This window comes from Netta rufina, assembly GCF_964035555.1.
Source record: "Netta rufina genome assembly, chromosome: 1".
In the NCBI taxonomy this organism is placed as follows: domain Eukaryota; kingdom Metazoa; phylum Chordata; class Aves; order Anseriformes; family Anatidae; genus Netta; species Netta rufina.
Genome location: NC_140123.1, coordinates 156,334,457 through 156,362,362, shown reverse-complemented (window position 1 = coordinate 156,362,362; position 27,906 = coordinate 156,334,457). Strand labels below are relative to the sequence as shown.

The window sequence follows — 27,906 nt, the reverse complement described above, 5'->3', positions numbered from 1 at the left end:
ACCTCCTATGACATCAAACAACAATTATAGTCTCCAGAGCATGTGTGCACTTGTCGGCATTGTCCCTTGGAGAACAAAGTGCCCAAAAGGTAGCAAGGCCATGCCCCACCCACCTACAAATCCAACTCTGCTCAGTAGGGACAGCTGTATCCTCTAAGGCAATTAAGGAAAAGGGACAGTTTCCTGCAGGACTAAGCCTCAGTAACACGAATAAACCCAAGAGGATAATTTTTTATACAGAGCACTTAAGAACACTGCTCATTGGAAGTGTGTGATTTGAGGAAATGTTCAGCCAAAGGCTGAGGTACATAGTCTGAGTTCTTTGCAGATAAGGTCTAGTATTGATCTAGCACATTACACTACACAGAGACAAAACAACCCTCTATCCAAATATGAGCAACATATACAAAACATAAATGCTTACTGTGTTTGTATACCAGTATTTCACATTGTATACAATTTCCTGTTTGTTAAGTAGAAGAGGAATCTATGCCTCATTAGTTTTCTGTCAGATTAGGACTTCTCTACACTTGGGTGCTAGATTTGGTCGCTTCTGAGAATAGGTCTTTAGGTTTATCAGTCATTTAAATACTTTAAACTTTACCCATCATATCAGGGATATCTGGATCTATCATTGTCTAACCTGCCCAGTGATCTCACAATAGCTGAATCCATTGCTGCTTCTCTTTCATTGTGGCCACTTGGGTTTTTCACAAAAACCTTACCCAAATTTGTCAGAGCCCTGTAGATCCATGCAGGCTGTTGGCCGGGAAAGTAGCCATCCAAAAGGGAGAACATACAGAGAATTTCTCTTCACATAGTTGTTCTTGATTCTGCAGGGCTATCCTATTAGGCATAGATTAAGAAATATAGATTAAGAAATATTAAAGAAATATAGATTAAGAAATATTTTTGCCAGTGTAATTCATGCTGATCCCAAGTTTATCACAATTATATGTATGCTCTGTTGACAATACTACACATCTGAACCAACAGTGCTATTTTACAATGAAGCAGTTGTATTATAAATTTGTTATTTAAATGTATTTATTGCTCTTCACTTCATTATGGATTTTTTTCCACCTTTTACAATCAATTTCTCAGTGCCACAGCAGTTAGCATAGAGTGTATACGAGACAATCATTTACTTTGCCTACTCTTTTTGTTTGATCTCGTTAATCTCATCTCCGGTTCAGACATAGAAAGAAAGACCATATATATCATTCATATAGATACAGCTGGAGTTCTTCCTGTCCTGAAAGTCAGATGCCCCTCCTCAGTGAGAGTAACATTCAATTATTGTCTCAGAATCTCTATTACAGTGTAGGATAATGAATTAGATTAGAGACTTCATCCATGTGATAGTGAGCTAACATTGCCATGTTCCCTCCCTTCCTCCCTCCCTTTAGTAGTTTTGCATTGTACCTAGGTAGCAGAGTGATTTGAGTATTACTCAGAACACTTCTATTGCTCTACGGTTGAGTATGCTGCTGTACTTTTTAAGCCTTGGTGAAGTGAAACTGAGATTGCTCAGCATTAAGGTTTGGACTGGAAACTATACTGGAGATCAGGTGATTATCTGAATGAACGGTGTGTGACCCACTCTGTAAGTGTAAGGGATCATGTGAGATGTCTAATACTACTCTTCTTGGATGAGCATGCCTGAAGAAAAGTCTATGTGAAGCTGTAAGGGTGCTTTTTGATCCAAAACTACTAGGCATTGGTATGTATGTTGGGGAAGGGGGCGGGGGGGGGAGGGGGGACATGTAGGAGGGAGGTGACGGGGCGGGGAGATAAAAGCTTATTTTGTATCAGTGGTGTTATCTGTGTTCAATTTTTAACTTGAAAATATGGTGTATGTTTGGTAATGGTGGAACATACACTTATTTTTACTTTTCCCTGAATGTGAGATATGTTAGTGAGCTATCAAAGAAGTTCTTTGAGCTGCAGTTCATACATTATAATTTATTTTCTGGTCGGACTTGTCAGCTTTGTCTCAAGGGTCAAACTGATTGCATACATTTTCTTGTAATCTTTGTACATATTTGTTCACTTCACTTTCAGGAAGAGATTTTTGTCTAGCTAACTAACCTTATTTCTAAAGAGTTAATTATCTGCTATTCTGGGAGGGCAGACAGCAATTTCATTCCAGTGGAGTAAATAAAATGACTAATAGATGTATGTAATACTACACTATCTAAGGAAGGAACATTATTTAGGTTAAGTTGAAGCTAATCTGAAACACTGAAACAATGTACAGTCAGGCTGAGAAAGCACACCTCAGAAAAAAAAAATGTTTTTAGTAATACAGAAGAAAAATTTTGCTGGGCAGATTTTCTGTTTTACTAATGAAAAGTGAATATTTTCTGTGCAGGGAGAAAAACTCAAATGTGTTGCTAAGTGTAATGATTTCAATAGAAAATGTAGGTTTTCAGAGATGGGGAATTACTTGTTTAAAATTCTAATAACTTTAAGAAAAATTAGTCACATACTAGAACCTCTTGATTAACCTACAAAGGTAGATGCTAAAGCTCAGAATATCTGAATTTTTCTTGTTTTCATATGATGAATAATAACAAAATTATGATCTTGAACGTTATTGTTTGCAAGCATTTTCAGCACAAATGCTGTACAAACATGAATTAGTTCCTCCAACTTCTGTATTTAATATGTAGATAAAAATTAATGGTGACAAAAAGGGTGATACAAGATAGATTTTTTTGCTTAAAATCACATTCGCTTGTAGTGAAGCCTGGAACTGAATGTTGGACATGTTGGTGCCCAGTTGTATGCATATGTAACTGAGTTATCATTGTTGCTTCTATTGCTTCTTTTATGTGTTATACTCTAAAGATGGTAACTTTCTGCTGCCTTCTGCAATGTTATTATGCTAGCAATTTCACCATCATCACATAGAACAAAACAGAGTAAAATGGGCTCAGGATGATGAACATAAAGAGTGAGCAACTAAATGGAATTAGAAGGAAAAAATGGATGACTAAATTAATTTGTTGAACCAAGGCCAGAACCATCCTATACAGAATGTAGGTACTAATCAAATACAGTTCAGTGTAATTCTCAGGTAGCTAAAACACATGTTACAGACAAGCATCACACAGAATTCTCTGAAAGTTTCTGTCATTAGCTTGTGTCATCTTATTTTTATCATTTATTCCATGCCTATGTCTCCCACTAACAAAAATTAGTTAGAATTGCATGCAGTATAGTTGTCATGCAAATTCTGGTGATGCCATTTTCCCTCCCAAGGACTGTAAATTTTCCATGGAACTGCAAAATTCTTACAATAAAAAAGATTATTATTTTTTTTTCACGCACATACGTTACGCATAAATATAAAACCCAGGAGCCAAGCAATGATTTTTGAATTTACACATTTTGGAGACCCTTATCCAAAAGAAAACAATTTTTTGAAAGTGTTGATAACCTTTCTGGAACCTCAAAGAGTGCCTGGATCACCAAGTGGTCTCCTTTTCCTGTCTTGGCCTATCCAGAAATGTAAGGAGCTTAAGGAGCACATGTTGTAATAGTGATAATGATACTGACTTGTTTGTGACTTCAGAAAACTGATAAGCACACTTAGCTTTCCTTAGCTTTAATTTAGGTGATAATATTTACATGCCTCAGGAGAACAAGTATGGCATGACTAGACAGTGAAAAATTCTATAGAAGTGCAGAGTGTGAAAGCAAGTTAGCAGGAGAGGTATGAATAAAATCTGGGAGTTCCTTGTTTCTAATCCTTGTACAGTTCACTAGAGCTGGCTGCCACACAAAGAAATGAGAATACATAGTGGATTGTTTAGGTTTGATTTCACATAATTCACTGAGGAATTTTCAACGGTCTAAAGTTTTTCATAATTTTAAATATGCCTTGTGGGGAGTGATGTGGTTTTGTGAGGTTTAACAAGGGGAAAGAAAGGCAACTTTTAAAACCTCAAATCAGAATGGAAGGTCTTCACAGGTAAAGATAATAAAATTGTCCAGAGATTATATTTTTAATTCTATGAAACTTAAGTTCTGTTATCACATGGAGAGGAATAGAAGACACTACACCTGAAAGAAAATTTTCCACTGCAAGTTTGGCAGACCTCTCAAACATGCACTATTTAAAAATGTGTTTCTCTTTCGCAGACCTTCATTCTTATACTTGTCTTTCTGAGTACATTTGCATCTGATAGTTTGAGCCATCTCATTTGTAGTTTTAGGTGCTTGTGTAGTTGCTAGACATACATTTTTGAACATTAGTATTAGAAGTGAGATACCCTATATAGCCTATATCAAATAGGCTATCAACCTATGTTGTAAACCTGTGGATGATGTAAACTTCTGTTTTCCTCAGATTCTTTTTTTTTTTTTTTTTTTTTTTTTTTCACACTTGTTATTCAGCTACTGAGTAGCAAAAGGAAGATATATTTATATAGAGGTAGGTATTTGCTATGAAAGAGGGTAAAACCTGTCAATGTGATTAATTTGTTTTCTTTATTCCCCACCCAATCTGTTCTCATTCATTACTGTAAAGAATTATGAGTTATGAATTTCCCATCATAATGGAAAATACAATCAGCTCTCTAGACAAGCACAAGATATTGATTTTACCCTTATTTTAATAATACAAAACTGGTAAGGATTAAATTAAATATGAAAAAGCATAACATTCTCTTGTTCAGGGGCAAAGTCAGGTTTTTAAAAATGTAATAATCTATTACAACAAGTTTTGGTTTGTTAAAGTATAAGTATGTTTACCTTAATTTAACTTGTAAGGATAAATGACTTCAGTGGAATAATGTACTTGAGTGAAGACTACTCATTTTTAAGACAGTTTGCCCTTGGGTCTTGAACCTGCAATTTACTCTGTGTTAATAGATTCCTTCATCCATAGGGAACATCTTAGTTTGTTTTCCCCAGCCCCCTCCAAATTCAAAATAAGGTTAATTATTTTGAGAGTAGCTTTCACTGTTAAAACTCTTTAAACAGCAACAACAGCAACACAAATCAGAACAAATGCCAAGGCACTGTTTTGATGACATTTTATGCTTCATTTGGAAGTTATCAGATTTGGATTCTGCTTACTGATCAAAGTGTTGATTAATGATATTTATAAATGCAGGATCATACACTGATTTTCAGCTATTCTTGTTTCAGTTGGCTTAAGAATTGGCAAATTGGTGTGCTGACCTGTTGTTTCACTTGGACATTATCTGTTGACAGACTTCCTCTGTACTGATTGCTAAAGTACTAACTGCTTGTTTAACTTGATTATTGCCTGTATCTCTCAGAGCCACTTTGCTGACAGTATACTGTTTTAACAAATCCAGTCTCCTAACAAATATCTAGGATTGATATTGACTTTCCTGCACCTTACCATACTTCTGGTTCTCATACTTTAAGGTCTAGGTAGACAACTAATCATGTTTATTTACTCTTGAAGGCCATTACAGGTGTCAGACAAAGACCTGAGTTATTTTTGGAACTGCAGTTGTGGATGGTCACAGTACTTAGTTTTACTGACTCTCAGACTGTCCATAAGACATACACTATACAGTAAAGCACAAAAGGTGAATTTCATCTTAGTCAAATTTAGCCATTGAACATTTAGGTATCTATTCGTCTAAGTGCTCTTTGCAGTTAATGGATACATCTAACCATTTCCAGAGGGTAATTCATTCAGACTTAGACATCCATTTTAGTATGGGATTAGTCAACCCTTTGGAGGTACCTATCTTATGCCACTGATTACAGAGGAAGGTCAGAAAATTATCTTTAACTATGCATCTACATTTTAAATAGCTAAAGGTAGATGAGCTGAGCTCCACCCCAATCATTTTCAAAGGGAAGACCTTCATAGAGCATGCTCAGACCTTGTAGCACACCTATTTAACCATCTTTTGCACCATTCATTTTAGTAATTAAAAAGGGAATAGTGAATGGAGAGGTGAATTATAGATGGGTAATGTATGATTAAGAGAGAACCATCCTAATAGAAGGGATGCTATTCCCTGCCTTGCCACAAAATTCCTACGTGATGCTAGTCAAGTCACAAAAAACACAGTTTACAGAAGTGGTTACTCATTGCATGTTACTCATTTTATAATTCTATGTCCTGTCATCTGTTTTGCACAAGGGCTGAGCAGAAGAAATTTAGGGATGTCCTCTTTTGGACACTTCTATAGATATCAGTTCAGTTTAACCATACTGGGAGCTTAAACAAGTGAATGGTTTGGCTTAATTCTTTCTGAGCTTTGGGTTCTTCTATCAATAGAAGAGAATGTGAAGATACATTAAGTGATTTGTTAGTTTATGAAGCAGTTGAATATCTAGTGATAAAAGGCATAGTAAAAAAAAAAAAAGTAATAAAAAATTGTTTTTTTTTTTTTTTCCTTCTGTAAAGCATAGTACCATACATAAAAGAGAAGATGTAAAGTGGACACATACTGAACAAAAGTAAGTTATTAAGGTTAAATTTATGAAAGGGGCTTTGATACCTATATCTCATTGTAGTCTCTTAAGACTAGCTTTAAAAACTTTTTATGCCCATTAAATTATGATTAAAACCCTCAGTAGTAACATTTTAACTGTCAGCATTCTCCAGCTACCTGTACTACCATCAGGTTTCACATCCATCCTGAAAACAGTAGTTATGTACCTCCTTCACACCCTTAAAAATTAAGAAAAGACTAGTCTTTCACCTTTTTCAAATATGAGTTACCACCTAAGAGCCCTGTTCAGAGCATGTGTGATGGCACACAAACTGCAGCCAGGTGACCCAGTGTCCAGAACACCCTTGTAAAAAACCCATACTGGCATCTTCCACATGTATTTGTCAGGGAAGTCCTGTCAAGTTTTCTAAAATGAAATTCTCCCAGTATTTCTTGTTGAAGCTGTTCCATTTTGTCTTGGCTTGTACAATTTCCATACAGTAGCTCAGAGGAAGACAAAGCTTTGTGTTGAAGGCTTTACTGGGAGAAGGTGATCAGACTCTTGGTTGTTGTTCTAATCAACTTTGTAATGTGTTATGCAGTGAACATCTGAATGTAGACTAACAGTAAATATTTAAGTTCTATCCTTCAATTTCTGTTTCTGCCTATTTTAGGTCAGTTCCTCCTGAACTTGCTGCTGTCAAATTCTGTTAGGTGTTGAACTGTTTTGTGTAACTTTTTGTGGAAGTTTAGGTGCCCAAGAGGGGATTATGAATGTCAGCAACGGGGAAAGCACCTGAAAGTTGTAACACTCAGTGCCAGTAAGGCCTCAGTACGTTCTGTGACTTTCACAAAACTGAGTATTTGTTGTATGCATTCAGGAGATGGGCTCTGATGTAAGGCAGAGAAGGCACCTAACTAAGGATATGCTGAATTTAATTTGTGTTGGTTGAACCCCTGGAAAACTTTAACCTGGAAACTTTAGCCTGGAAAACTTTAATTGTGATGCTTAAAGTTTCTGAGTCCTTGACTGCCTGAGTGCTCAAGCATATTTCTTTTTATTAAGGTGCATGGTAGGCCCATGTTTAGTATACAAATGCGCATACGACAATTTGTGTTATATATGATCTTGTAATGCATATGTTTAGCTAATAAAATATACTGTCATATGATTTAACCTGTATCATCTATATCTAATGTTAAATAAAATGTATTACAAATCCCAACTCATCATATACATATAAATAATATGCACAGAAATAGACATTTCTGTATTGCATTCAAATACGTCTACATATTGCTAAACTGAGTAGCTACAGGAGTCCTTTTAAAGGCAGAAGTGCTAAATGGAATGTGAACGTGACATGGAAAGCTTCTAAGTATGTATGTTCCTCCAAACATGACAGAACTGTTCTCATGGCAGAAGGAAGAATGCCTTCATTTAGCTGTCACTGCTGTATCCCTTCAGCTTATGAAGTGTCTTATTAGAATTAAACTGTCTTTTTATCCTCCCTAAACTATAAAGTCATCCACATTGCTCATATGTTGAAAGGATCCCTAGCTGCAAAGACATTTGGATACATGAAGTAAAGAAACAGCAGATTAATTTGAATGTTGACTCATGTCTGCCTTTTTGTGGACTGAAGACAACACATAGTTTGTGGTGTCTTTCTGGAGCCACAGCCCTCTTGGGATAATCAGTATCCTGCTGGAGATGCGTCTTCTAAAACTAGCCTCATGATTTCTTTGACCTGCCTTAGGCCACAGACACGTATCTGTGTGATATCTTTTCAGGTGCATGAAATTTTTGAATGTTTTTTCTTAAAGTGTTCAGTCAAATTAAGGGGTGTTATCTCACACAGTTTTCCAAGGCCTTTATCTTTATGCCATAATTCATTTTGATTCATTTAGAGTGAGATGGCCGCAGCTGGATACAGAAGACATATTTCTAACAGAATGCAACACATTTTAGCTAAGGAAAATAAAAACTGAACACATGAAAAAAAGTTGAAAAACAGATTATGATTTTTTTTTTTTTTCGTTACTCTTTATCTCTGTTTCCTCGTGGTTCTGGAAGAGACTTTGGGCTTAAGTCATGATTAAGTTTGAATAATTTGTTCACATACATTTTTATATGAATCATGGAATATTTTCCCTCTGCAATAAGCTTCCTTCTTCTTCTCACAGCTAAAAATGGTGTATGTGCTATTAGACACCATTCTCTCTGTCTCTTACATCTACAGTTTCTTCTTTATATTAATCCAGAGAATTTCCCATTCCTCTTGATCTTTATGATCCAGCATTAACCTTGCTTCCTGACAACAGTTCTTCCCTCTTTGCCTTCCCCATCTCTATTGTTCAGCTGTCTAGAACTAGTTTTTCAAACTTCTGTGACATCTTTAGCCTATCATTGGCTAGGTCAGAGCCGAACCGGTAAGGTTAACAATTTATTTAATTTTTTTCAGCAGCTTCTTCAGAGAGGATGCAGTGATATTTCAGAGACCCCATCAACCTGTCCCTGACTAAGTACATATTGAAGCATTCATTGATAGGCAATTTTAGAAAATTACTTGAAAGCATAAGCTGAACATGTCTCCCGGATTGTTAATGGATAATAAAATGCTTCAAGGTTCTTTTTGAAAAAGCGTTGGCCACTTTTCTTGTTAGCATAATTATGTATCTACTACTCAATTTAGCTCTTTAGAGATTTCTGTAAGTCCACTTCATCATCTCATCCTTTTTTTCCTTTCAGCTTTTCAAATATTGTAAGTAATGGAACACATTTGTCATTGAATTAAGTTTCAGAAAGTTCAAGAGAGAAATCTGAAAAAAAAAAAAAAAAGAAAAGAAAAAATTATTGTGAATGAGGTCTTGATAGAACCCCTTTTGAGGAGACACCTTCAATATACTTTAATGAAAGCAAACTAAATAGGGAAGATCACACAGAATAATTTAACAGCAGTTTCATAGTCTGCAAAATTTATTGAAATAAATACAGAAGAAATTGAAGCTCATCTTGCCGTTCTAACTCCTGAGAAACTGTAGAGATACTCAAACTAGTTTTTATTATACATACACACACATATATATATATATGATATGATAATTATCTTATCATATATATATGTATCATATAACATATATGTGATATTTGTATGTGTATTTATATAAGAAATGTATATTTATGTACATACATGTATAAACTTTTGAAAGATTATTAACTGACAAAAACTAAGAAAGCAAAGATAGCAAATGCTGGATTTGGGGATACTGATTTGATTAGGCTTTGGATCTTTTGAAAAAAATGATATGTGGTTTCTTTAATTTTACAATACACAATAGGACAGATTTGAAATAATAAAGGGGAGCTTTAAGGATAGTGTTTAATGGGATGACTGGGCAGATCCAAAGGCTTGCATTGCAGAAAGGGCATTTCTAAGCCTACTTTCCTGGCTCCTTGCCACTTCCAGTCATCTTTGCATTGGCATTCATTCTCACCTGACACCACATGACCTATCTCAGGGAGCAATATACATAAATATTTCACTTCATGAATTCCTAAGTCTCGTAGCTGCTAACCTATAAAGCTGGATTTAGCTGTAAAAGTAGTATTCAGGATCATAATTTGTCTAAGGTAGATGTAAGCAATTTTGTATATTTGGGGAATGAGCTTGGAGGTGTGGGGGTGTTATAAAAACAGTAGATAAAAATTCCTTCAATGTTCCTTTTCATAATCATAGAGTACTGTGTCTATGATCTGAAATACACCACAGGCTGCTGTTAGAGAAGCTAGAGCAGTGATGAAAATAGGTAGTCATAAAGAAAAGACTGTAAGAAACAGAAGAGGTTCTTTGCTGAGCCTCAGTTCAACTTGGGGAATGAAAAGAAATGAAAAGAATGAAAGAATAAAAAGAAATCAAGTCCATTTGGACTTTTTTTCTTTCAGTGTGAATGAAGTTTGCATATGTCTCATGTCATCAAATGTAGAATTGGTTTAGCCCTGCTCTGTGTTTAAAAGTCCACAAGGAGGTAATCATAACAGTCTTCTTTAGCCCAGGGAGTATCAGAAAGGTAGCATGAAATCATAGAATCATAGAATGGCTCAGGTTGGAAGGGACCTTAAAGATTATCTGACTTAAAAACCTCTGCCACAGGCAGGGATGCCATCCACTAGATCACATTGGTCAAAGCCCCATCCAGCTTGGACTTGAATGCCTCCAGAGATGGAGCATCCTTAACTTCTCTTGGCAATCTTTTCCAGTGTGTCACCGCCCTTACAGTGAAGAATTTCTTCCTAATGTCTAGTATAAATCTATCCTCTTTTAGTTTAAGACCACTTCTCCTTGTCTTATTATCTACCTGCGTAAAGATTCTCTGTTATTTTTATAAGACCCCTTTAAATATTGAAAGGTCACATTAAGGTTTCCCTGGAGCCTTCTCTTCTCCAGGCTGAACATCCTTAGCTCTCTCAGCCTTTCTTAATAGAAGAGGTGTTCTCTGATCGTCTTTGTGGCCCTCCTCTGGACTCTCTCTGGACTCTCTCTAACATTCTTTTGCTGGGGATACCAAATCTGGATGTAGTACTTCAGGTGGGTTCTCAAAAAGGCAGACTAGAGGGGGACAATCCCCTTCCTCAACCTGCTGGTTACACCTGTTTTGATGCAGCCCAGGATGCAGTTGGCCTTCTGGGCTGCAAGCTCACACTGCTAATCTTATCATTTACTTGTCTGCATCTTGTTCCCTTTATTCAATTTACCTTATTATCACTGGTCTAAGTATAGTGCACTTTGTTCTAGTGCACTTTGTTCTTGTTCTGGCAGCCCAGACTCAGCCTCACAATGCTTTGTGTTTATTTCTTCACTTAGCAGGATATCAACAAACCCGAGGAGAGAGAAATAGTATACATTGGCCTTTCAACAAGAGCTGAACAGAATTTCAACAACAAAAATAGTACCTACAACCCGTGGAATTCCCCTCACTTCTTTTAATGTTGAAAGCTCATAAATAACTGGGGTGCTTCTAAAAGACGGTTACAAAAAATTCTAATGGAAGAAATTAGATAAACTAAATTTATATTAGCTGTAATAGCACATCTAATTTTGCCATTTTGAAGCCTACATTTTAAATGAGCTATACATAATTCTGATTCTTCTGTATTATTGCAAGTGATGGAATTTTAGATACATTCTGTCCATTTAGATACATTTAGATACATTCTGAGCCCCGTAGATTTCATATAGTATAACCAATGCTTAAATAAGCACAAACACTTAAATACATATAGGAGCTCTACAGGTAATTATATTTTTGCAATGTAGCAAAATTTTTGTGCTGGCTAAAAAAAGCAGTGGCATCTTCACTTCTCATATAGTGAGAACTAGCCACTGCTCAAAATCCAGATGTAGCATTTACTATATTGATATTCCTAAACTTTGCATGTGGCTTACTAACATTGAGGAATTTGAAAATGCCTATCTTCCTATTTCCCATATTGTGGTCTAAAGAATACCTACCACTGGATATGTCAGTGTTTGTTTTGGCTGTGCAATTCTTCATGGATCTGCCATTCCTGTGTCACAGCTGCTTCCTCAGTAGCAGTTGCAATATACACATCAAAGCATATTTTCCCAGTAAAGCAAATTGTTAATGTTATTGTTGCTCATCTTGGAAAATATTTTGGCAGACACCTAGCTCTCTTTTGTTCTCAAACCCTCACTGTGTCAGGCCATCACAAATACAGACCTGATATGATGTGCGTATCACGGCATTTTGTATATACTACAAATTTGTTAATGTTACTCACTGAAATTCTAAAACTTTTTTTGCATAATATCCACTAGCAACCTTATGACTTTGAATATACAATGGAGAAAGGATGATCTGTCTGACAGGAAGGCAGATTTAATGTGTGGATGTAGTTTATAGGGAATGTATGCCTCCAGGGGAGGGAAATAATTTCAGAGGTAAGACAGTACAAAAAGGCAGGGGCAGATGCAGTCTTCATCTGAATGGAGACTGCAGCTGTTTCACCTGACTATAGGTTAAGTTATTGCAAGTGTAAGCATGGTATAGGGCAGAGCTTATAAGCAAACACAGTAGCTTTTGGTCAACTCTGATGAAAATCTGTACTTGGAATTTGCAAAGGAGATTTTGCAAAACATGATCTGCCACTGGCACAATGACAGAGAATGTCATTTTTATTGTTTTGTTTTGTTTTCAGGATAATCTGCTATAACTATTGCTTTTATCAAGTCAGTAAGGTGGATAATTCCTCTCACAATTAATTCCTTTTTATTTCTTTATGTCTATTATTACTGCAACTTTATGATTTAGTGCATTTTTCTTGGCTTATATTGTTATGTCATATAAATTCTGCATTATTACTTCCACTTATCAGATGATATAATTATTAATTTCAGTTCTTCTTGGTCCTTCTTGTGAGTTGCTTTTATTCCTTTGATTTAAGTATTATGGATTATTTATTTATTTATCTATTTTGGTTGGATTGGGTTTCTCTCTTTTTATGTTTCTTAAATACTGGTCCTTGTTTAGGTACCCGTGTCCAAGTGGTACAGCTATTAGAAAAAACACAGTTTCCCATGGGATTTTCACTGAAGTTTGACATTTAAAGTCAACAAGAATTATGTTTTGAATGACTTATTCACAATAAAAAAATTATCTTACAGATTTTTTTTAAATAGGCATAAATGTCATGTTATTTATCTATGACAGAAAAGTACTATCTCATACCAATTCAAAAGTATTTAATAAAATTGTCATAAAGCACTCATATAGTGTAAAATGACTGAGCAAACAAATTTCTACCATAGATCATTGGCAGAATCATTGCTCTAACCATAGACCGTTATAATGAATGCAATTTTGTAGCATTCAGTAGCAAACTGAGGTGAAGGCATTCCTCTGGAGGAGGGGCAAAGGAACTAGTTATACTTTTAAGTGCAAAAATGATAATTGATATAAGCCATAATTCTCAACAGTTGTTGCTAATTAAAATGTTTCATAAAGACTTCCTGATAGTATGGAAATCTTTCTGAATCAAAACTTTATACATTTAAAAGGGAATTGCAAAATATACATAAACTGATAATAAGAGAAATGTGTTGTACCAAGCTAGATGTTTTAAATAACTTTTGTTTAAATAATTTTCTTATTTTAAATATCTGAAATATTTCAGTTAGAACATCAAAATTATCTTGAATATGCACGTGTTTGAAAAATGTCACATGAATATCTAGATGCCTAATCTTCTCTTTTATTTTTAATAAATGCCTATTTGCATTTCTGTAGAGGAGGAAGCTATATCATAGAACAAAAATAGATACGGAAACAGATGGTAAAGAGAAATTTAAGTTATGTATTTTGAAAGAATTATTTTGCTTTTTAAAGTTGCATGGTGTTCTTTCCAAATGTTCCTGCAGTATCAGGAATAATCTGATTATATATATTTTTTTATTATTGTCATATTTTTATTACTGTCTTGCCAAGAAACTTTTTAGCTAGACATTGCCCTTACTTTTGTGTGATACAAAAGAAAGAGCAAGAATCTGGCACCTCATATATGGAATTTACATCCCCTACATGCTATGAACATCAACTGTATAACATTAAATTAATATTTCTGAAATAAATGCATTTTTTATGTTTGGGTTTTTTTTTTGCCTTTTTTTTTTTTTTTTTATGGATAGGTGAAGGGGAATGGGAATGTAGTTAGTTAACAGACTGTCTTGAATCCCTAAGGATTTGGAATATTTCCAGCTTTAATGGGTGGTGAGAGAGTAGATACTTCCTCATTGCTGCCCTTAGGAAATTCAGAAGCATGTAATCTACTTAGACAGGAGGCATACTGAGTATAGGATTTGACCTTCGTTAGTTTCTGAATAACTCTTGAGAAGGTGATAGAAAGGTGAGTAAAAAAGTGGATTAAATATGGATGGTCTGATTAAACTTAGTGTGAACTTTTAATATGATCCATTTGTTCCCCAAAAGGTTGAAAGACTCTTGAACTCATTTTTCATATGGGCTGTGTATTCTCTATAGCTTTAGTGTTTAAACTTACACAGTCAAACATCCATTTTGATCAAACTGTTGATCAAAACTGTTTGATCAAACTGCTTTTACTTGTTGCAAATCTCACAGAGACAAAATATATTATCTTTTTTTTTTCTTCCCAGTGATTATCCATTGCTTCATGTATGCTTTCTACATATATGGTAATATGCTGATATTTTGAAAAATGAATAATAAAAGCAGTATTATATTATAATTTCTAAATATAAACTGATAAACTACTTAGCTCTTATCTAACCTTTAAGAGAAGTTCTCAAATGACAAGTACAGCATGCCCTATGCTATGAAGACATGAGGTATTTGCAGTTGTTTGTATAGAAGATGTGTCCCTGTAATATCGGCCTCTCCATACTTTCAAAAAAGTAAATATAATTAAAAGCCATCAGATTGTTTTTAGTTATGGCTTGGAACTGAGGCACAGAGGTAACAAGGTTCATTATCGAGTGCTTAAAGAAGGCATGTCATCTTGCACATGGAGGAAGCATGACAAGGGTGCAGAAGACCATAGCACATTTGCCCAAATACAGATGGGCAGATTTGCACGCACCAGCAACATACTCAAAGACCCTTGAACACATCAGATTATTAAAGACTTTTGTGGTAGTTGTTTCGTGTTTTCTCAGGATGTTTTATGCCTCTGTTGTGCCCTTTCCAAAAGACAGCAAGTGTCTCAGTGACTACTCTCACTTGGCCACAAGGTCTTTCCCCACTGCCCAACGTGACAGGCAGCAAACGAGGCACAGAATACCTTGGCAAGGAGCTGGGAGTATGCAGCTGGAGAGGAAAGGGAGAGCCTGCTGAGAGGTGTGGGCAGCATAGCCTTGCCTGGGCCTGTCTGACGCTGCTAACTCCTTCTTAGAGGACTGCAGATCATTCTGGACTCCAGAAGGGCACTGAGATGGGAGACATAAAAACTATAGGCAAAAACTCAACTGCAGGTACTCAGTAAGAAGCAAGAGGGTTGTTTCTAAAATCTTTTTATTTCAATTCCGCCACATACATGTAGTTGCTTTTGGTTTCATTGGGAAAAAAAAAAAAAGAGAGAGAATTACTCTAGGTGGTATCTTGACAAAATATAGGTGGTTTTGTTTGTTTGTTTGTTTTTGTTTGTTTATTTTTTGTAGAAGTTTATAAATCTTATTCTGGGGAGCTCATGATAACAGTATACCTACCAGAGAGCTCATGCCACCTGAGAACCCCATCAAAGCAACCAGTCAATGACAAATTATTGTCTGATTTGTTTGCTTGTTTTCATTGCAAATGTTATCTATGCTATGTTATTTGGCTTTCTGGGTCTTAGGTATATTGAAATGTATTTGTAAAAGTACAGCATCAAAAAGAAAAAACAATAGAAGAAGAGATGCTAAATACAGAATTGAATTCATTTTCTACAGTGAAACAGGCTACATTAGTTATATATATCATCTGCTAGCATCCTAGAAACTATCCTTCTGACATGAAGAATTACAGTTTAAATGCCACTTGCAGATGCCATGATGAAAGAAATAAAGGTAATATTATTATTATGAGAAGTATAATAATATTCCAACCCAAAAAGATAGATGTAACTTCAATACCAACAAAACTAAGCTATTTCATGCAGATGGCTTTCCAGCATGAATTCTTTGGTAGTAAATTTATAAAAGCAAAGGATTAATGTGTTTCCTTGTGAGTTACTTATGTTCACCTGCAGATTTTTTATTCAATATAAATTATTTCAGTGACTGGGAGGAGACAGTTAATAGAAGTTTGGATTATCAATTTGGATTTTACTAACACAAAAACTTTTGTCTAGGAAATTGGTCATACTGAGTTAAAAGTAGTAAAGCATTAAACAGTAGTGCTAGCAATGGGTTCACAAATATGTCTTGGCTGCGAAATTTCTAGCTGTTGACTAGCTGTTTTATTTTTGAGTTACTCAGTTTGACTAGCTCCGTGGGATGAATATGTTAAAAAAAAAAAAAAAAAAAAAAAAAAAAGGAATGTCAATAAAATTCCATTTTATTTTCAAGTGAAAGTATACAAAGAATTTAATGTGGTGAAGGGAGAGAACTATTTTATCTCTGTTTTTTTTTTTTTTTTTTTATCCCAACAAAGAAAAAAAAATCTTTTACTGTCAATGATATTTTAGGAACATCATATTAAGCTGCTATCAATATCATACATAAATGATCTATCATACATAAATGATCTAGCCCCAGCATAATATTTACTGAAATTAGTAAAAGTAGGAGGAATTCCTTTATTTGATTGGTTTGATTGCTTGTAAAGCTATATATTTCATATGTAGTAAGAGTGTTAAAACTTTCATGAAGGCAAAGAATTATGTTTTTGATATGTATGTTTTTGTGCCAGTCATCACTTGCATTAGTCAATATTAGAAGAGTTGCTTTAAGCTGTCTCATATGTTTACTTTGTGCAACATAAATGTGTGTTTTTGTTTTGTCTGTACATTGCTGGAATGTATTACCTTTCTTCCCCTAGGCCTGAATAATAAATTAATGAAGCGTACATGTATATCTGATATGCAACAATCAGCTTGTGCTGACACAATCAAGGCTTTGTGTGAGGTCTATGATATGATTAATATGTTTTTTTGGGGGGATGATAATGAAGAGAAGCAAAATATAGAAGGTATGAAACTAGAAATCAAAACAAACAAAAAGGACTGTAGTTTTGATCATTCTTAGAAAAGGAAGGACTTTTGACCATTCTGAAGTTTAAATGCTCATCTTTTCCAGAAAGGACTTTGGAGGGAAAAAAAAAAAAAAGACATGCTGTTATCATCAAGGCTTTAAAATCATGGTTAGATAGACAGAACATTTCAGTGATCAATTCAAAGAAATAGAATTCAAACCAGAACTGAAATCTTTAAAGATTATTGGTGTTGATGTAAACAAACATTTTCAAAAAGAGAAGTTGCCCAGCTAGTTTTGAAGCTACTAGAAGATGTTTCTGAAACTGTTTTTCAAGAAAGCCAAATATTTAAACTGGAAAAACATCTTAGCTGCTACAGACTCATTAATTGATGTGTCATTCAAAAATAATCGTTCTTTTGCTTTTGTTAAACAAATGCAGAATGCAAAGACCAAGGAATAAGTAAATATGAGAAGTTTGCCCTTTTGTTTAAATGACCATCTAAAACTAGATCTTGTTGTTGAATATTGTCATTTCTATTATTACATATCAGAAGAAAAAAAAAATCGCTTTCCATGATCAACATTTATTCAAGGAGTGACAAACTGGATTACCTCTTCCTTACTATTGAAATTACTTCCTGGATTTCCTTATAAATGACATTAACATACTAAACAGCATTTTTTTAGGTCCCATGTTTAAGTTACCTGTAATAAGTCTAATACTATCCGAACCATTCCTGTTACCCTTCTCTTGGACAATAAACCAGAATGTGATTGGATTACTCTCACCTGTATTTAGCTATCTGAAAATTAAATGTTTAGTGACAAATTTCTTGTAGTTAGTGAAAGAGAGGAATAGCTTCATTTGAGGATTCATCCAAAAGATCATAAACGATTTAGAATATGGAGACTTATTGGAAATCTACTCTCCTCTCACGTCAAGGAGGAGCTTTGATGATATATATATATATATATATACACACACACATATATTGAAATCTTAACTTCCAGATGTCTAAGTGTGAAGAATTCCACTTACATAGAGAATCTGGTCTCCTATTTCAATAAAGAAAGCACTGTTTAATGAAGGATGGGTCCTAGTATTAGCATCTCCTTGCATCCTGAAAGCAGGTCTTTAATAATTGTTATGGTGTCCCTGGCAAGCTAAAGCCTCATTTTTGTTTGGCATAACTTGGATTAACTATCATTAAAGAATTAGAGAATAAATTTTACTTGAAAGGTCCATGGTAGGCAACAATGGTTTACCTCTTTATAGTGGAAGATAATAAAGAACACTTAGAACACTTTCTAACACTATTCTAACACTAAGATATTAAAATTCCATGGTACTGTATGAATAAGATTATAAGATTCACTAATTCTCTTTGAATTAAAAAGCAAAAGCAAAAAAACATAGTAAGGCTACTGAAAAAAAAAAAAAAAAAGTGGATAATATATGTTGTGACAAACACATGGAAAAAAAATTTGCACTTTACAGGGCTGTTTTGATTCAAGAATTACAGAATGTTTTTGCTTCTTTTCTCCAAAAGGTGACAATATAATTAGATGTATATTATATATACTTATACATTCACACACACATATATATGTAAAAGTACATATGTATGTACAAGCTACTTGAGTTCTTTGTGTACCTTCATGTGTATGCATTTTCCATTCCTTCAGCACTACTATGAGTTGTGGACTTCAGCATGTTAAACAGACCAGCAGAGAAAAATTCTTCCCAAGAAAACTCAATGTAAAGTCTGAGTAGACAAGTGTAATGTAACTGAAAAAAAATAGTCAGTGGGACATGCATGTAAAAACATGTATAATACAAGTACTTATCAGTACACAAATGCAATGGAGTATCTAAGTTTTTTTTTTTATTGTTGTTATTTATTTATTTATTTATTTCTGAAGGCTTACTAGTATCTAAAAGAGAAAGTAAGCTTCTGCATAACTCAAATGATCTCTTGCACACTGAAAATACTGAGCAGGAGATGATACTTCAGTCAGCCAAAAACAAGAATGAGAAAAATAGGAGGAATTTCCATGTGCAAACAAATTACATAAGTCTCTCAGAAGAGTGCTCGAAGACTGACTCTTAAATGTATGTATTGGTTATGAAAAACAATGGGATGGGAAATACCTGTTCTGAACTTACTGCCTTAAAGTCCTAGCCTAGTATTTCTTACATTTTTACTTCTATTTCATTTTTATTTTTTTCTGACAGTACTTTTATAAGTTGAAATTCAATGACTGCTAGTATACTTTTATTTCTATGTATATTGTTTATGTATAAGTGGTGAGCATAGTTTGAGACACTTACTTTTGATAATTTGCTTTCCATTATTTTATTCTTAATATACTGAGCTATTTGACAGTCACTGCTGACTTACATTGCAATTGTCTATTTATATGTTTCATATAACTATTAATCTCTCAACAGACAAAAATATTTTTATAGCATCCTGTATACTGTGAACCTAAAAGAATTTACAGGTATTGACTTTTTAGCATGTGACATACTTAACAGTAATGCTATTTAATCTGATATTGTAACTCAAATAGTTTTTTCTTTATGCATTTTGCCATTTTCTATGTCTGTGACATATTCTTATTTTCATAATCTAGGAAAAATATATTAATCTTCTGAACACCAGTTTTAAAAACTAATTGTGGTAAAATGCTGGTCTGTAAGAAGGAGCTATTGAAGTGGGAAAATGATGTCATCACTCAGAGTAATCTAACAAAACACAAATTTTATGGAAGGATGTTCCAAGGCCTGGAGCAATTGGACAGAGCTCTGCTGTGTTGTAGCAATAAAAAAGTCACTTTTGTACGTCTTATTTGTATTTATTTGCAGTCTCCTGCATTTTGAGGATTCTTGCCTTGTGGTCAGTGGCACCTAGAACTGAGTCAATTCATGGTTCAGTTTTTTGGATTACAGTTTTTCTCCCATGTCATGTAATAAACAAGAAAAAAGAAACAAGTTGAATTGCTTTAATAATCATAAGGTATAACCCTAACTAACCCAAGTAAAACTCCATTCCTACTAAGTCTCAAAAAAATAGAAATGTCTTGTGAATATTTAGTCATAGGTAGAAAAAAAAATGTGGTATTGAGCCCTTAGAATACTGTCAATATTTTCATTATCATTTTCAGGCTTTCCCCATCAGACTGGGTTAAATCTCATTCATTAAAATGAACTGGAAGTGATACCAGAAAATCTAAAGATATGCATTTTTGCTCAGAGAATTTATTGTTTTATCATTCTAGGCAAGAAGCCAAATCACCAGATCTGGGTAAGCGGAAATTATTCATGTAGAGGCTAGAAGATAGGAATATCCTGGACATCACACCCTCCTCTCCTTTCAGCTACATCTCTTACATTGGCAGTGGCCTTGTGTCATTGAACAGTCTATGGCAGTCCAAACAAAAAAGTTATCTCTAAAGTAAAATTTCTGCATTTTTGTCATCTGAATCACACTCTAGGCTCTGCTGATTATATTGATACAACAACAATTATAATGGGATCTTAGATATTTGAATTTAGATGTTTGTATCTGTAAAGTGGTACCAGTTGATAAGGTCAGGTTAATACCACATTCATTGAAATTCATAAATAGAATGTATCTTAAAGCTTTTAAATTTTTCTTGCATTCATATAAGTTATATTTTGAAAAAGAATCTGTATTGCTTGAAAATGCAGATGTGGCAGAACTACAGATCTATCTTACCATCAAGTTCTGTTATCTTTTCTCATTTTCAGCAGTATTTCAAAGTCCACTTATCCTCAGTATCTATTTGGAAGCATGATTCTTCCCTACAGAATATCCCTGGGTGATATTAAGAGCTCCTAAATTGTGCAGTGTTTGTGTGATGAGAACAGATATGCAGAACTGAAAGTTACTCTGCTGTAGATCTGTATGTTACTCTAGGACAGTCTGGAAATTTAATGCAGATTGCCACACTTTGACACTTATTGATAGTTAACACTTGTTAAGTGTACAAAAAATAAATATGATGAAATACATTTTTGGGAGATGCACATTTACCTGGGCTGGCATTAATATTAGAGAAGAACATGAAATAGGCATATTTTTCTGATTCCAAAAGTATTTCTTCATGTAATTTAAACAATATTGTTTTGTACAGGAAAATAGGAATTTTTCAATGTTGTAGGCATATCAGGATTATAGCTGTTATTCATGTAGTCTCTGCCATTTTGACCTGGTTTGGGTTGGGATAGAGGTTTTTGGTTTTGTTTTGTTTTTGTTTGTTTGTTTGTTTTTTTCATAGGGGTGTGTGCTGAGTTTGGGGTTTAGGATGAGAATAATGCTGATAACACACTGATGTTTTAGTTGTTGCCAAGCAGTGCTTACAATAAGTCAAGTTCTTTTCAGTTTCTTGTGCTGGCCTGCCAGTGAGGAGGCTGCGGTTGCACAAGGAGCTGGGAGAGAACACAGCCAGGACACCTGACTCAAACCGGCCAAAGAGAGATGTATCATACCATATGGTGTACTGCTGATCTATAAAACTGGGATGGTTGGCCAGGTATGGGACAGCTGCTCAGAGAGGGGCTGGGGATTGGTCAGCAGGTTATGAGCATAAAAAGGAGCGTGGCCAGCAGTTCAAGCCTCTACTCTGCCCTGGTCAGGCCTCACCTGGAGTGCTGTGTCCAGTTCTGGGCTCCCCAGTACAAAAAAAGACAGGGATCTTCTGGAAAGAGTCCAACGGAGGGCCACAAAAATGATACAGGGCCTGGAGCATCTTCCCTATGAGGAAAGACTGAGAGACCTGGGTCTGTTCAGCCTTGAGAAGAGAGGGGATATTATCAATGTTTACAAATATCTTAAGTGTGGGAGACAGTGGGATTTGGCCAACCTCTTTTCAGTGGTTTGTGGGGTTAGGACAAGGGGCAATGGTCAAAAAATGGAGCACAGAAAATTCCACACCAACATGTGGAAAAACTTCTTCATGTGACGGAGCACATGTGACAGGCTGCCCAGGGAGGTTGTAGAGTCTCCTCCTCTGGAGATATTCAAGGCCCGTCTGGATGCCTACCTGGGCAGCCTGCTCTAAGGAACTTGCTTTGGCAGGGGCGTTGGACATGATGATCTCTGGAGGTCCCTTCCAACCTCTACAATTCTGTGATTCTAAGAGCAATTTCATTGTGCTTAATTTGTTTATATATATTATTATTATTATTAATTATTATTATTTTCTCTTCCTTTACTGTCCTATCAAACTGTTTTTATCTCAGCCCATGAATTTTACTCTATATTTTTAGATATTTTCCATGGAGGAAGTGGAAGGAGTGAATGGCAGTGTGGTGTGGTGCTTAGCTGAGTTAAACCGTAACAAAATTACAAAATTAAATTCTATTTAAATTTGGTCTTTTTTTTTTTTTTTTTTTTTTTTTTTTTTTTTAGATCTCCCAGCAAGGAGATGGCTTCAAATGAAAGAGAGATTGTGGTGTGGGTTTGCCAGGAAGAGAAGATTGTATGTGGCCTGACAAAACGCACAACTTGTGCAGAAGTGATTCAAGCACTACTTGAGGAACATCAAGCAACATTCGGAGAGAAAAAGGTCCTCTTTGGAAAACCCAGTGATTACTGTATTGTAGAAAAATGGAGAGGCTCTGAGCGAGTCCTTCCTCCGTTGACAAAGATTCTGAGACTTTGGAAGGCCTGGGGGGAAGAGCAGCCCAATTTGCACTTCGTGTTAGTAAAGTCTGATGCTTTCCTCTCATTTCCATTGTGGAAAACAGCTGAAGCTAAGGTAGTACAAAATGTAGAAAAGCAGTGGGAACTCAGCCCAGCCAATTACATGAAGATGTTGCCAATAGACAAGCAAAAGAAAATTGTCAGGAAGACTTTCCGGAAACTGGCCAAACTTAAACAGGACAGTGTTCAGCAAGACAGAGATAATATGGAGACACTGATTCATCTGATTATATCTCAAGATCATACCATTCATCAGCAAGTCCTTAGAATGAAGGAACTAGATATGGAAATTGAAAAATGTGAAGCACAATTCCATTTAGACCGTGTTGCCAATGATGGAGAAAATTATGTGCAGAACTCATATTTAACCATCAATCCAAGTGAGGCTGAGCAGCAAGGGAGTAGGCCAGATGATCAAAAAGAGATGCACGAATATTTCAGCAAAAGTGAGGGAATTTTACAGGTTGAAGAGAGACTGAAACATCACAAACAATTAATAGAGAAGCTGTGTGCTGAAATTGAGAAAGAAGTATATGGTATATGTTCAGAAAAAAATGGAGATGATATTCACACAGAAGGAGCTTCTAATGCTCAACTGGAAAACTCAAATTTGGAAAGTGTAAAGTATGAGCTGGAAAAAAGTATGAAAGATGGTCTGAGAATCAATTCATACCTGAGCTGCATTCAGAAAGAGCTTACCTACAGGGACTCATTGCTTCAAAAGAAGGAAAAAGAGTATGAACTTCTTACAGAAGAATTTAATTTACTACATATTAAAGACAACATCGAAACTAGGCTTCCATTGAATGAAGAGCCACCCAAGGGCAGTGGCAATTCCAGTAACAGCATTGCAGTTCCTGACTTTGTTCACAGAGTGACTAATCTGGACATAAATGATACAGACTCTGACACTGGAATCAGCTCTACACACAGTCAGGACTCTGAAATTACTTCCGGGGACATGGTACTGTTATCAACATAGTTGAAAACAGTCATGCATTTTTGAAAAGTCACATTTTGAGGGATACATAGAAGAATAGGTAAACTTTATTGTCTTGAGAGTCCAGCCCCTTAAGATGTTGCAACTGTGGCACCACTCTAGCAAAGTAAACAGTGTCTATGTGCTTAAAAGTATACTTGTGATTAAATGCACAGGCAGTCTCATGGGTTCACTGCTAATAGGTGCAAAGTTGTTGGCTTTGCTAAATTGGGACGTACTGTTTAGACCTTGTAATATTCAGTGAAACAGCAGCATTCTGACTAGCTTGAACCAAAAGCCTGGAGCTTTGATATCCCACAACCTTTTATTTCACATCTACATCTCTCTAACTTTTAAGGAATGTGAATTATATATTAGACCCAACTAAATGGAGAGATTGATTTTCTGCTCTGTTACATAAGCTTTATTCAACTGGAGTTTCCCTGGAATATAATATAATCAAGCATGTAGTCTGTTAAAAATTAGTTTTTATGATGCTGCAAGACAAAAAAATGCAATTGCATTTATGCTATATATTTAAACTTAGTGCTGAGTTAACAGGATGGTAGGTTCAAAACCACCTATGTCCCAATTTAAAAATGACCTTACACACATAGGTAGTTAATTTCCATTGTCTTTCAGCAGGGTCTAACTGCTACTAAGATCTTTAAAACTCTTGCTCCTCTGCTGTTACCCTGCAGTTGCCATGGTGACGGTATATGGACACACAGTTTTGCCAGCGGGCATGTCAGAACTGCCTACCTCCTGTTTCTGTGAGGTGATCAAATCCCAAGCTCACACCTAGCCCCAGGGGCATTTTCAGGAAGGCTTTCTCCTGCTTATCTCACCAGTAGGATCCAAAGTCTTTGGCCTCCTCAGATCATGACTACCATATCATACACAAAACAAGAGACAGGCAGGGGCCAGACATTTTTGGCTCTGGCTACTGGTTCCCAAGTGCCAGGTAGTTCTTCTTCTCAAATAGCAGATAGGTTGTCCAATCCTGTCCAGTACTGATTTGGAGCAGCAATATGGCCCTTTTGTTATCTCCTTGGTAAGAACTTTAGAATACAACTAAAACTGATCCAATTTAAACATTGGGCCATGAGTGAGGGAGAGGAGAGTGTCAAATTATTTCACTTGGGAAGTAGTCATTAAGATCACTTGTAAATTCAGAATTAAAGTGTATGTCTTCTCAGTTACCAAACAAGATTTCTAACTCTGAGCTAGAACCTTGCTAACAGAGAGAACATGAATAATTTCTGGGTTGCACACCGAGGATTGCCATGTTTCTATTTTGCAGATCGATCTGTTTAAGGCTTTTGAAAACATAATGTAAATCTGATTAAATGAATTGAATGGAGAAAGAGTTACAACATTTCTAAAGTTTAGCTCCAACAAAGTTCCAACAGATCCTGGAATTAAAAGCCTTCAAAGTAAATGAAAGGACAATACCTGGATGGAATAAATATACTTTCAGGAGCACTGCTTTCCTTTCCTATATTTTTCTTCTCTTAAATGTCTGTCAACCATCTGTATTCTAAAATGACGGACGTGCTAGGACTGCTGGTTAACATATATTTGACACAGAAGAAAAAAAAAAAAAAAAGAAGAAAAAAAAGTCTAAAAAATCAGTTTTCATGTTGCTTTTTTTAAAAAAAAAAAAAAAAAAAGAAAAAAAAATTTGGATCCTGGATATTATAGAGTTTTTATTCCAGGAATATGTGCTAGTTACCTTAATATATTTTGTGTTGTGTTTTTATCATACAATGTTATTTGAATACTTCAGTAATAATGTCATATGTAGACTCATCAGCTCCTGATGGAAATATATCAAATATCTCTGTAATAATTTATTAATGCAAGTCAGCATCTTTTGAAATCAGTGGTATCGCTCTGACAAGTGCAGAACTCTGAATGTTGAGAGTAGGCTCATGTATTCTCTGAGTTCTTGTGAATGTAGGTAATAGTTATTTCTACTGAGTCTTTTTTTTTTTTAATACTTAGGGGATAAAAATTCAAGCAGAATAATATTCATACCTATGCAGGCCAGTACAAGACCTGTGTGGGAAATAATTTCCACTCACACTCTACCAGAGTTAGTTTACGTATAGGAACTTGTACTGGTTTTTGGCCATGATCTTTATCCACAATATATGTTTTGACACTATATCCCCTGCAACACGTAGATCTTTAGAGTATTATTGTGTTTTAAAAGAAAATAGGAAAAATAGGTTGAGAGAGTATTTCTTAATAAAATAATATAACACAATTCACAATATTTTGAAGCTTATAATTTGATATTTCATAAAAAAAATTCTTTCTGAATTTAAATGAATGTACAAGATAATTAAATACTGTATGAACTCTTTGCTGTTTATCTGCTTATACACTTTTTGTGCACTCATTTAACGTATTTTCAGGTTGCTAAAAGTAGAATTTATCATCCCTTATGCTCCTTACTTAATCATTTTTACTTTGCCTTAACTGTCTACATTTTTTTTTTAATTATTCCCAGAAGGAAATGCAAACCCAAATATTTTGTCTCATTTTCTGACATTCTTTTAAGTCAGTTCTCTTTCCATCTTAACATTTGAGGTTTATTTTATAAAAAATTCCACAGAGTATGTTATACTTATGGATAAAGTTCAAAAAAAGTCTTACATAAGAGGAGAGAAAAACTCTACCCAGGGAGAGAAAACAGGAAACGTCAAGGAGTAGTGAAAGGAAATTCAGTACTTTACACTCATCTGTACAATGGGGTTTTGAAAGAAAAATAAATTTTAGAAAGAAAAAAAAAAAAACACAGAGTGAAAGGAATAACAAAGTGAGTAGGGTCAGAGTCAGCCTGATTGTTTCGGGATGTTCCTGATATGAATCTAGGCAGAGATCTTCAGTGACTGTCACCTGGGCTAATAATACTGAAATGAAACAGTACTGACACTTGGCTAATACAAAGTGTACTGGCTCCTACATACCTAAATAGTAACACATAACATAATATTATATTTGTAACCAATATAACTATGAAAATTTCCATGGAACAAAGTCCTCAATCTCATGTTTCTTCACAACTTACTATATACTTTTACAAATTTGATGAAAGCAAATGAGTCAATTTAATTACCTACTTAAGTTCCTTAATGATGACTCTTTCATTTACAAGGCAAATATAAAATACAATTATCATTTTATTATACATAAATTTACAGTATTTAATATCCACTTATATGCTTAAAAATTACAGTGTTATTACATATATATATATATATATTTTTTTTTTTTTTTCTCCCCTGGAAAACTGAGCAATCCCCAAAAACTTCTATTACTTCAGACTAATAGATAACATCTTTATCTTCAGATTGTACATTCAGGGATTTTTCTACTGGCTGCCTTATGTTCCATACATACATACAGATTGCTGACAAAGGATATTCTATTATATGATACTGACAGATTGAAACTCTCATGTCTGTGAATTTCAACTTGCAGCTTTAGGCTGCTAAGATTAATAGGCTCTTCATTTCTCTACATGCCCAGAATCATCATTTGTTAGTTTTTGCATATTTCCAACTGTGCAAAGACATAAACAGATGTAATGTAACAAATCATTATTACAAAATCATATCATTTCTACTTCTGATTGCTTAATTGTGTTCATTGCTTTGGAGAGACAGAAATCTAGATTTATGAACCTAATTCAGCAATGTACTGATGTATTTAACTTTAAGCAAATAGTAATTTGAATTACTTTGTGTGTGATGCATGTTGTATTTTCTTTAGTAATATGTGAGCATTCCTTGCTAACTTTTTAATATACTCAACTGTTCATTCTGTTTAAATATACATATTTTTTTTTCCATTTTCATCTCATGAAACTTTTTTTTTAATAAAATATCTTTGCTAATGATGAATATGTTCATTAATAGTGCAAGTGGTACATGCACATAAGAACAGAAGTCTAATCCAAAGGACTTTTTTCTAAACCTACCTTAGACCATCTTTTCTGGTCTTGCAAGTTAAGTAAGCTTGCA

General features: G+C 34.8%; 1 protein-coding gene across 1 annotated transcript in view; it reads left to right on the top strand.

Moving 5' to 3' along the window:
• The window catches only part of RASSF9 (Ras association domain family member 9), a 30,779-nt gene extending 3,244 nt beyond the window's left edge, over positions 1 to 27,535 (top strand). The window contains exon 2 of the mRNA XM_084296788.1: positions 22,600 to 27,535. Within this exon, the coding sequence (XP_084152914.1) occupies positions 22,600 to 23,875 (1,276 nt within the window). The 3' untranslated portion in view covers positions 23,876 to 27,535. The remainder of the gene's footprint in view (positions 1 to 22,599) is intronic.
• Positions 27,536 to 27,906: the final 371 nt, after the last annotated feature.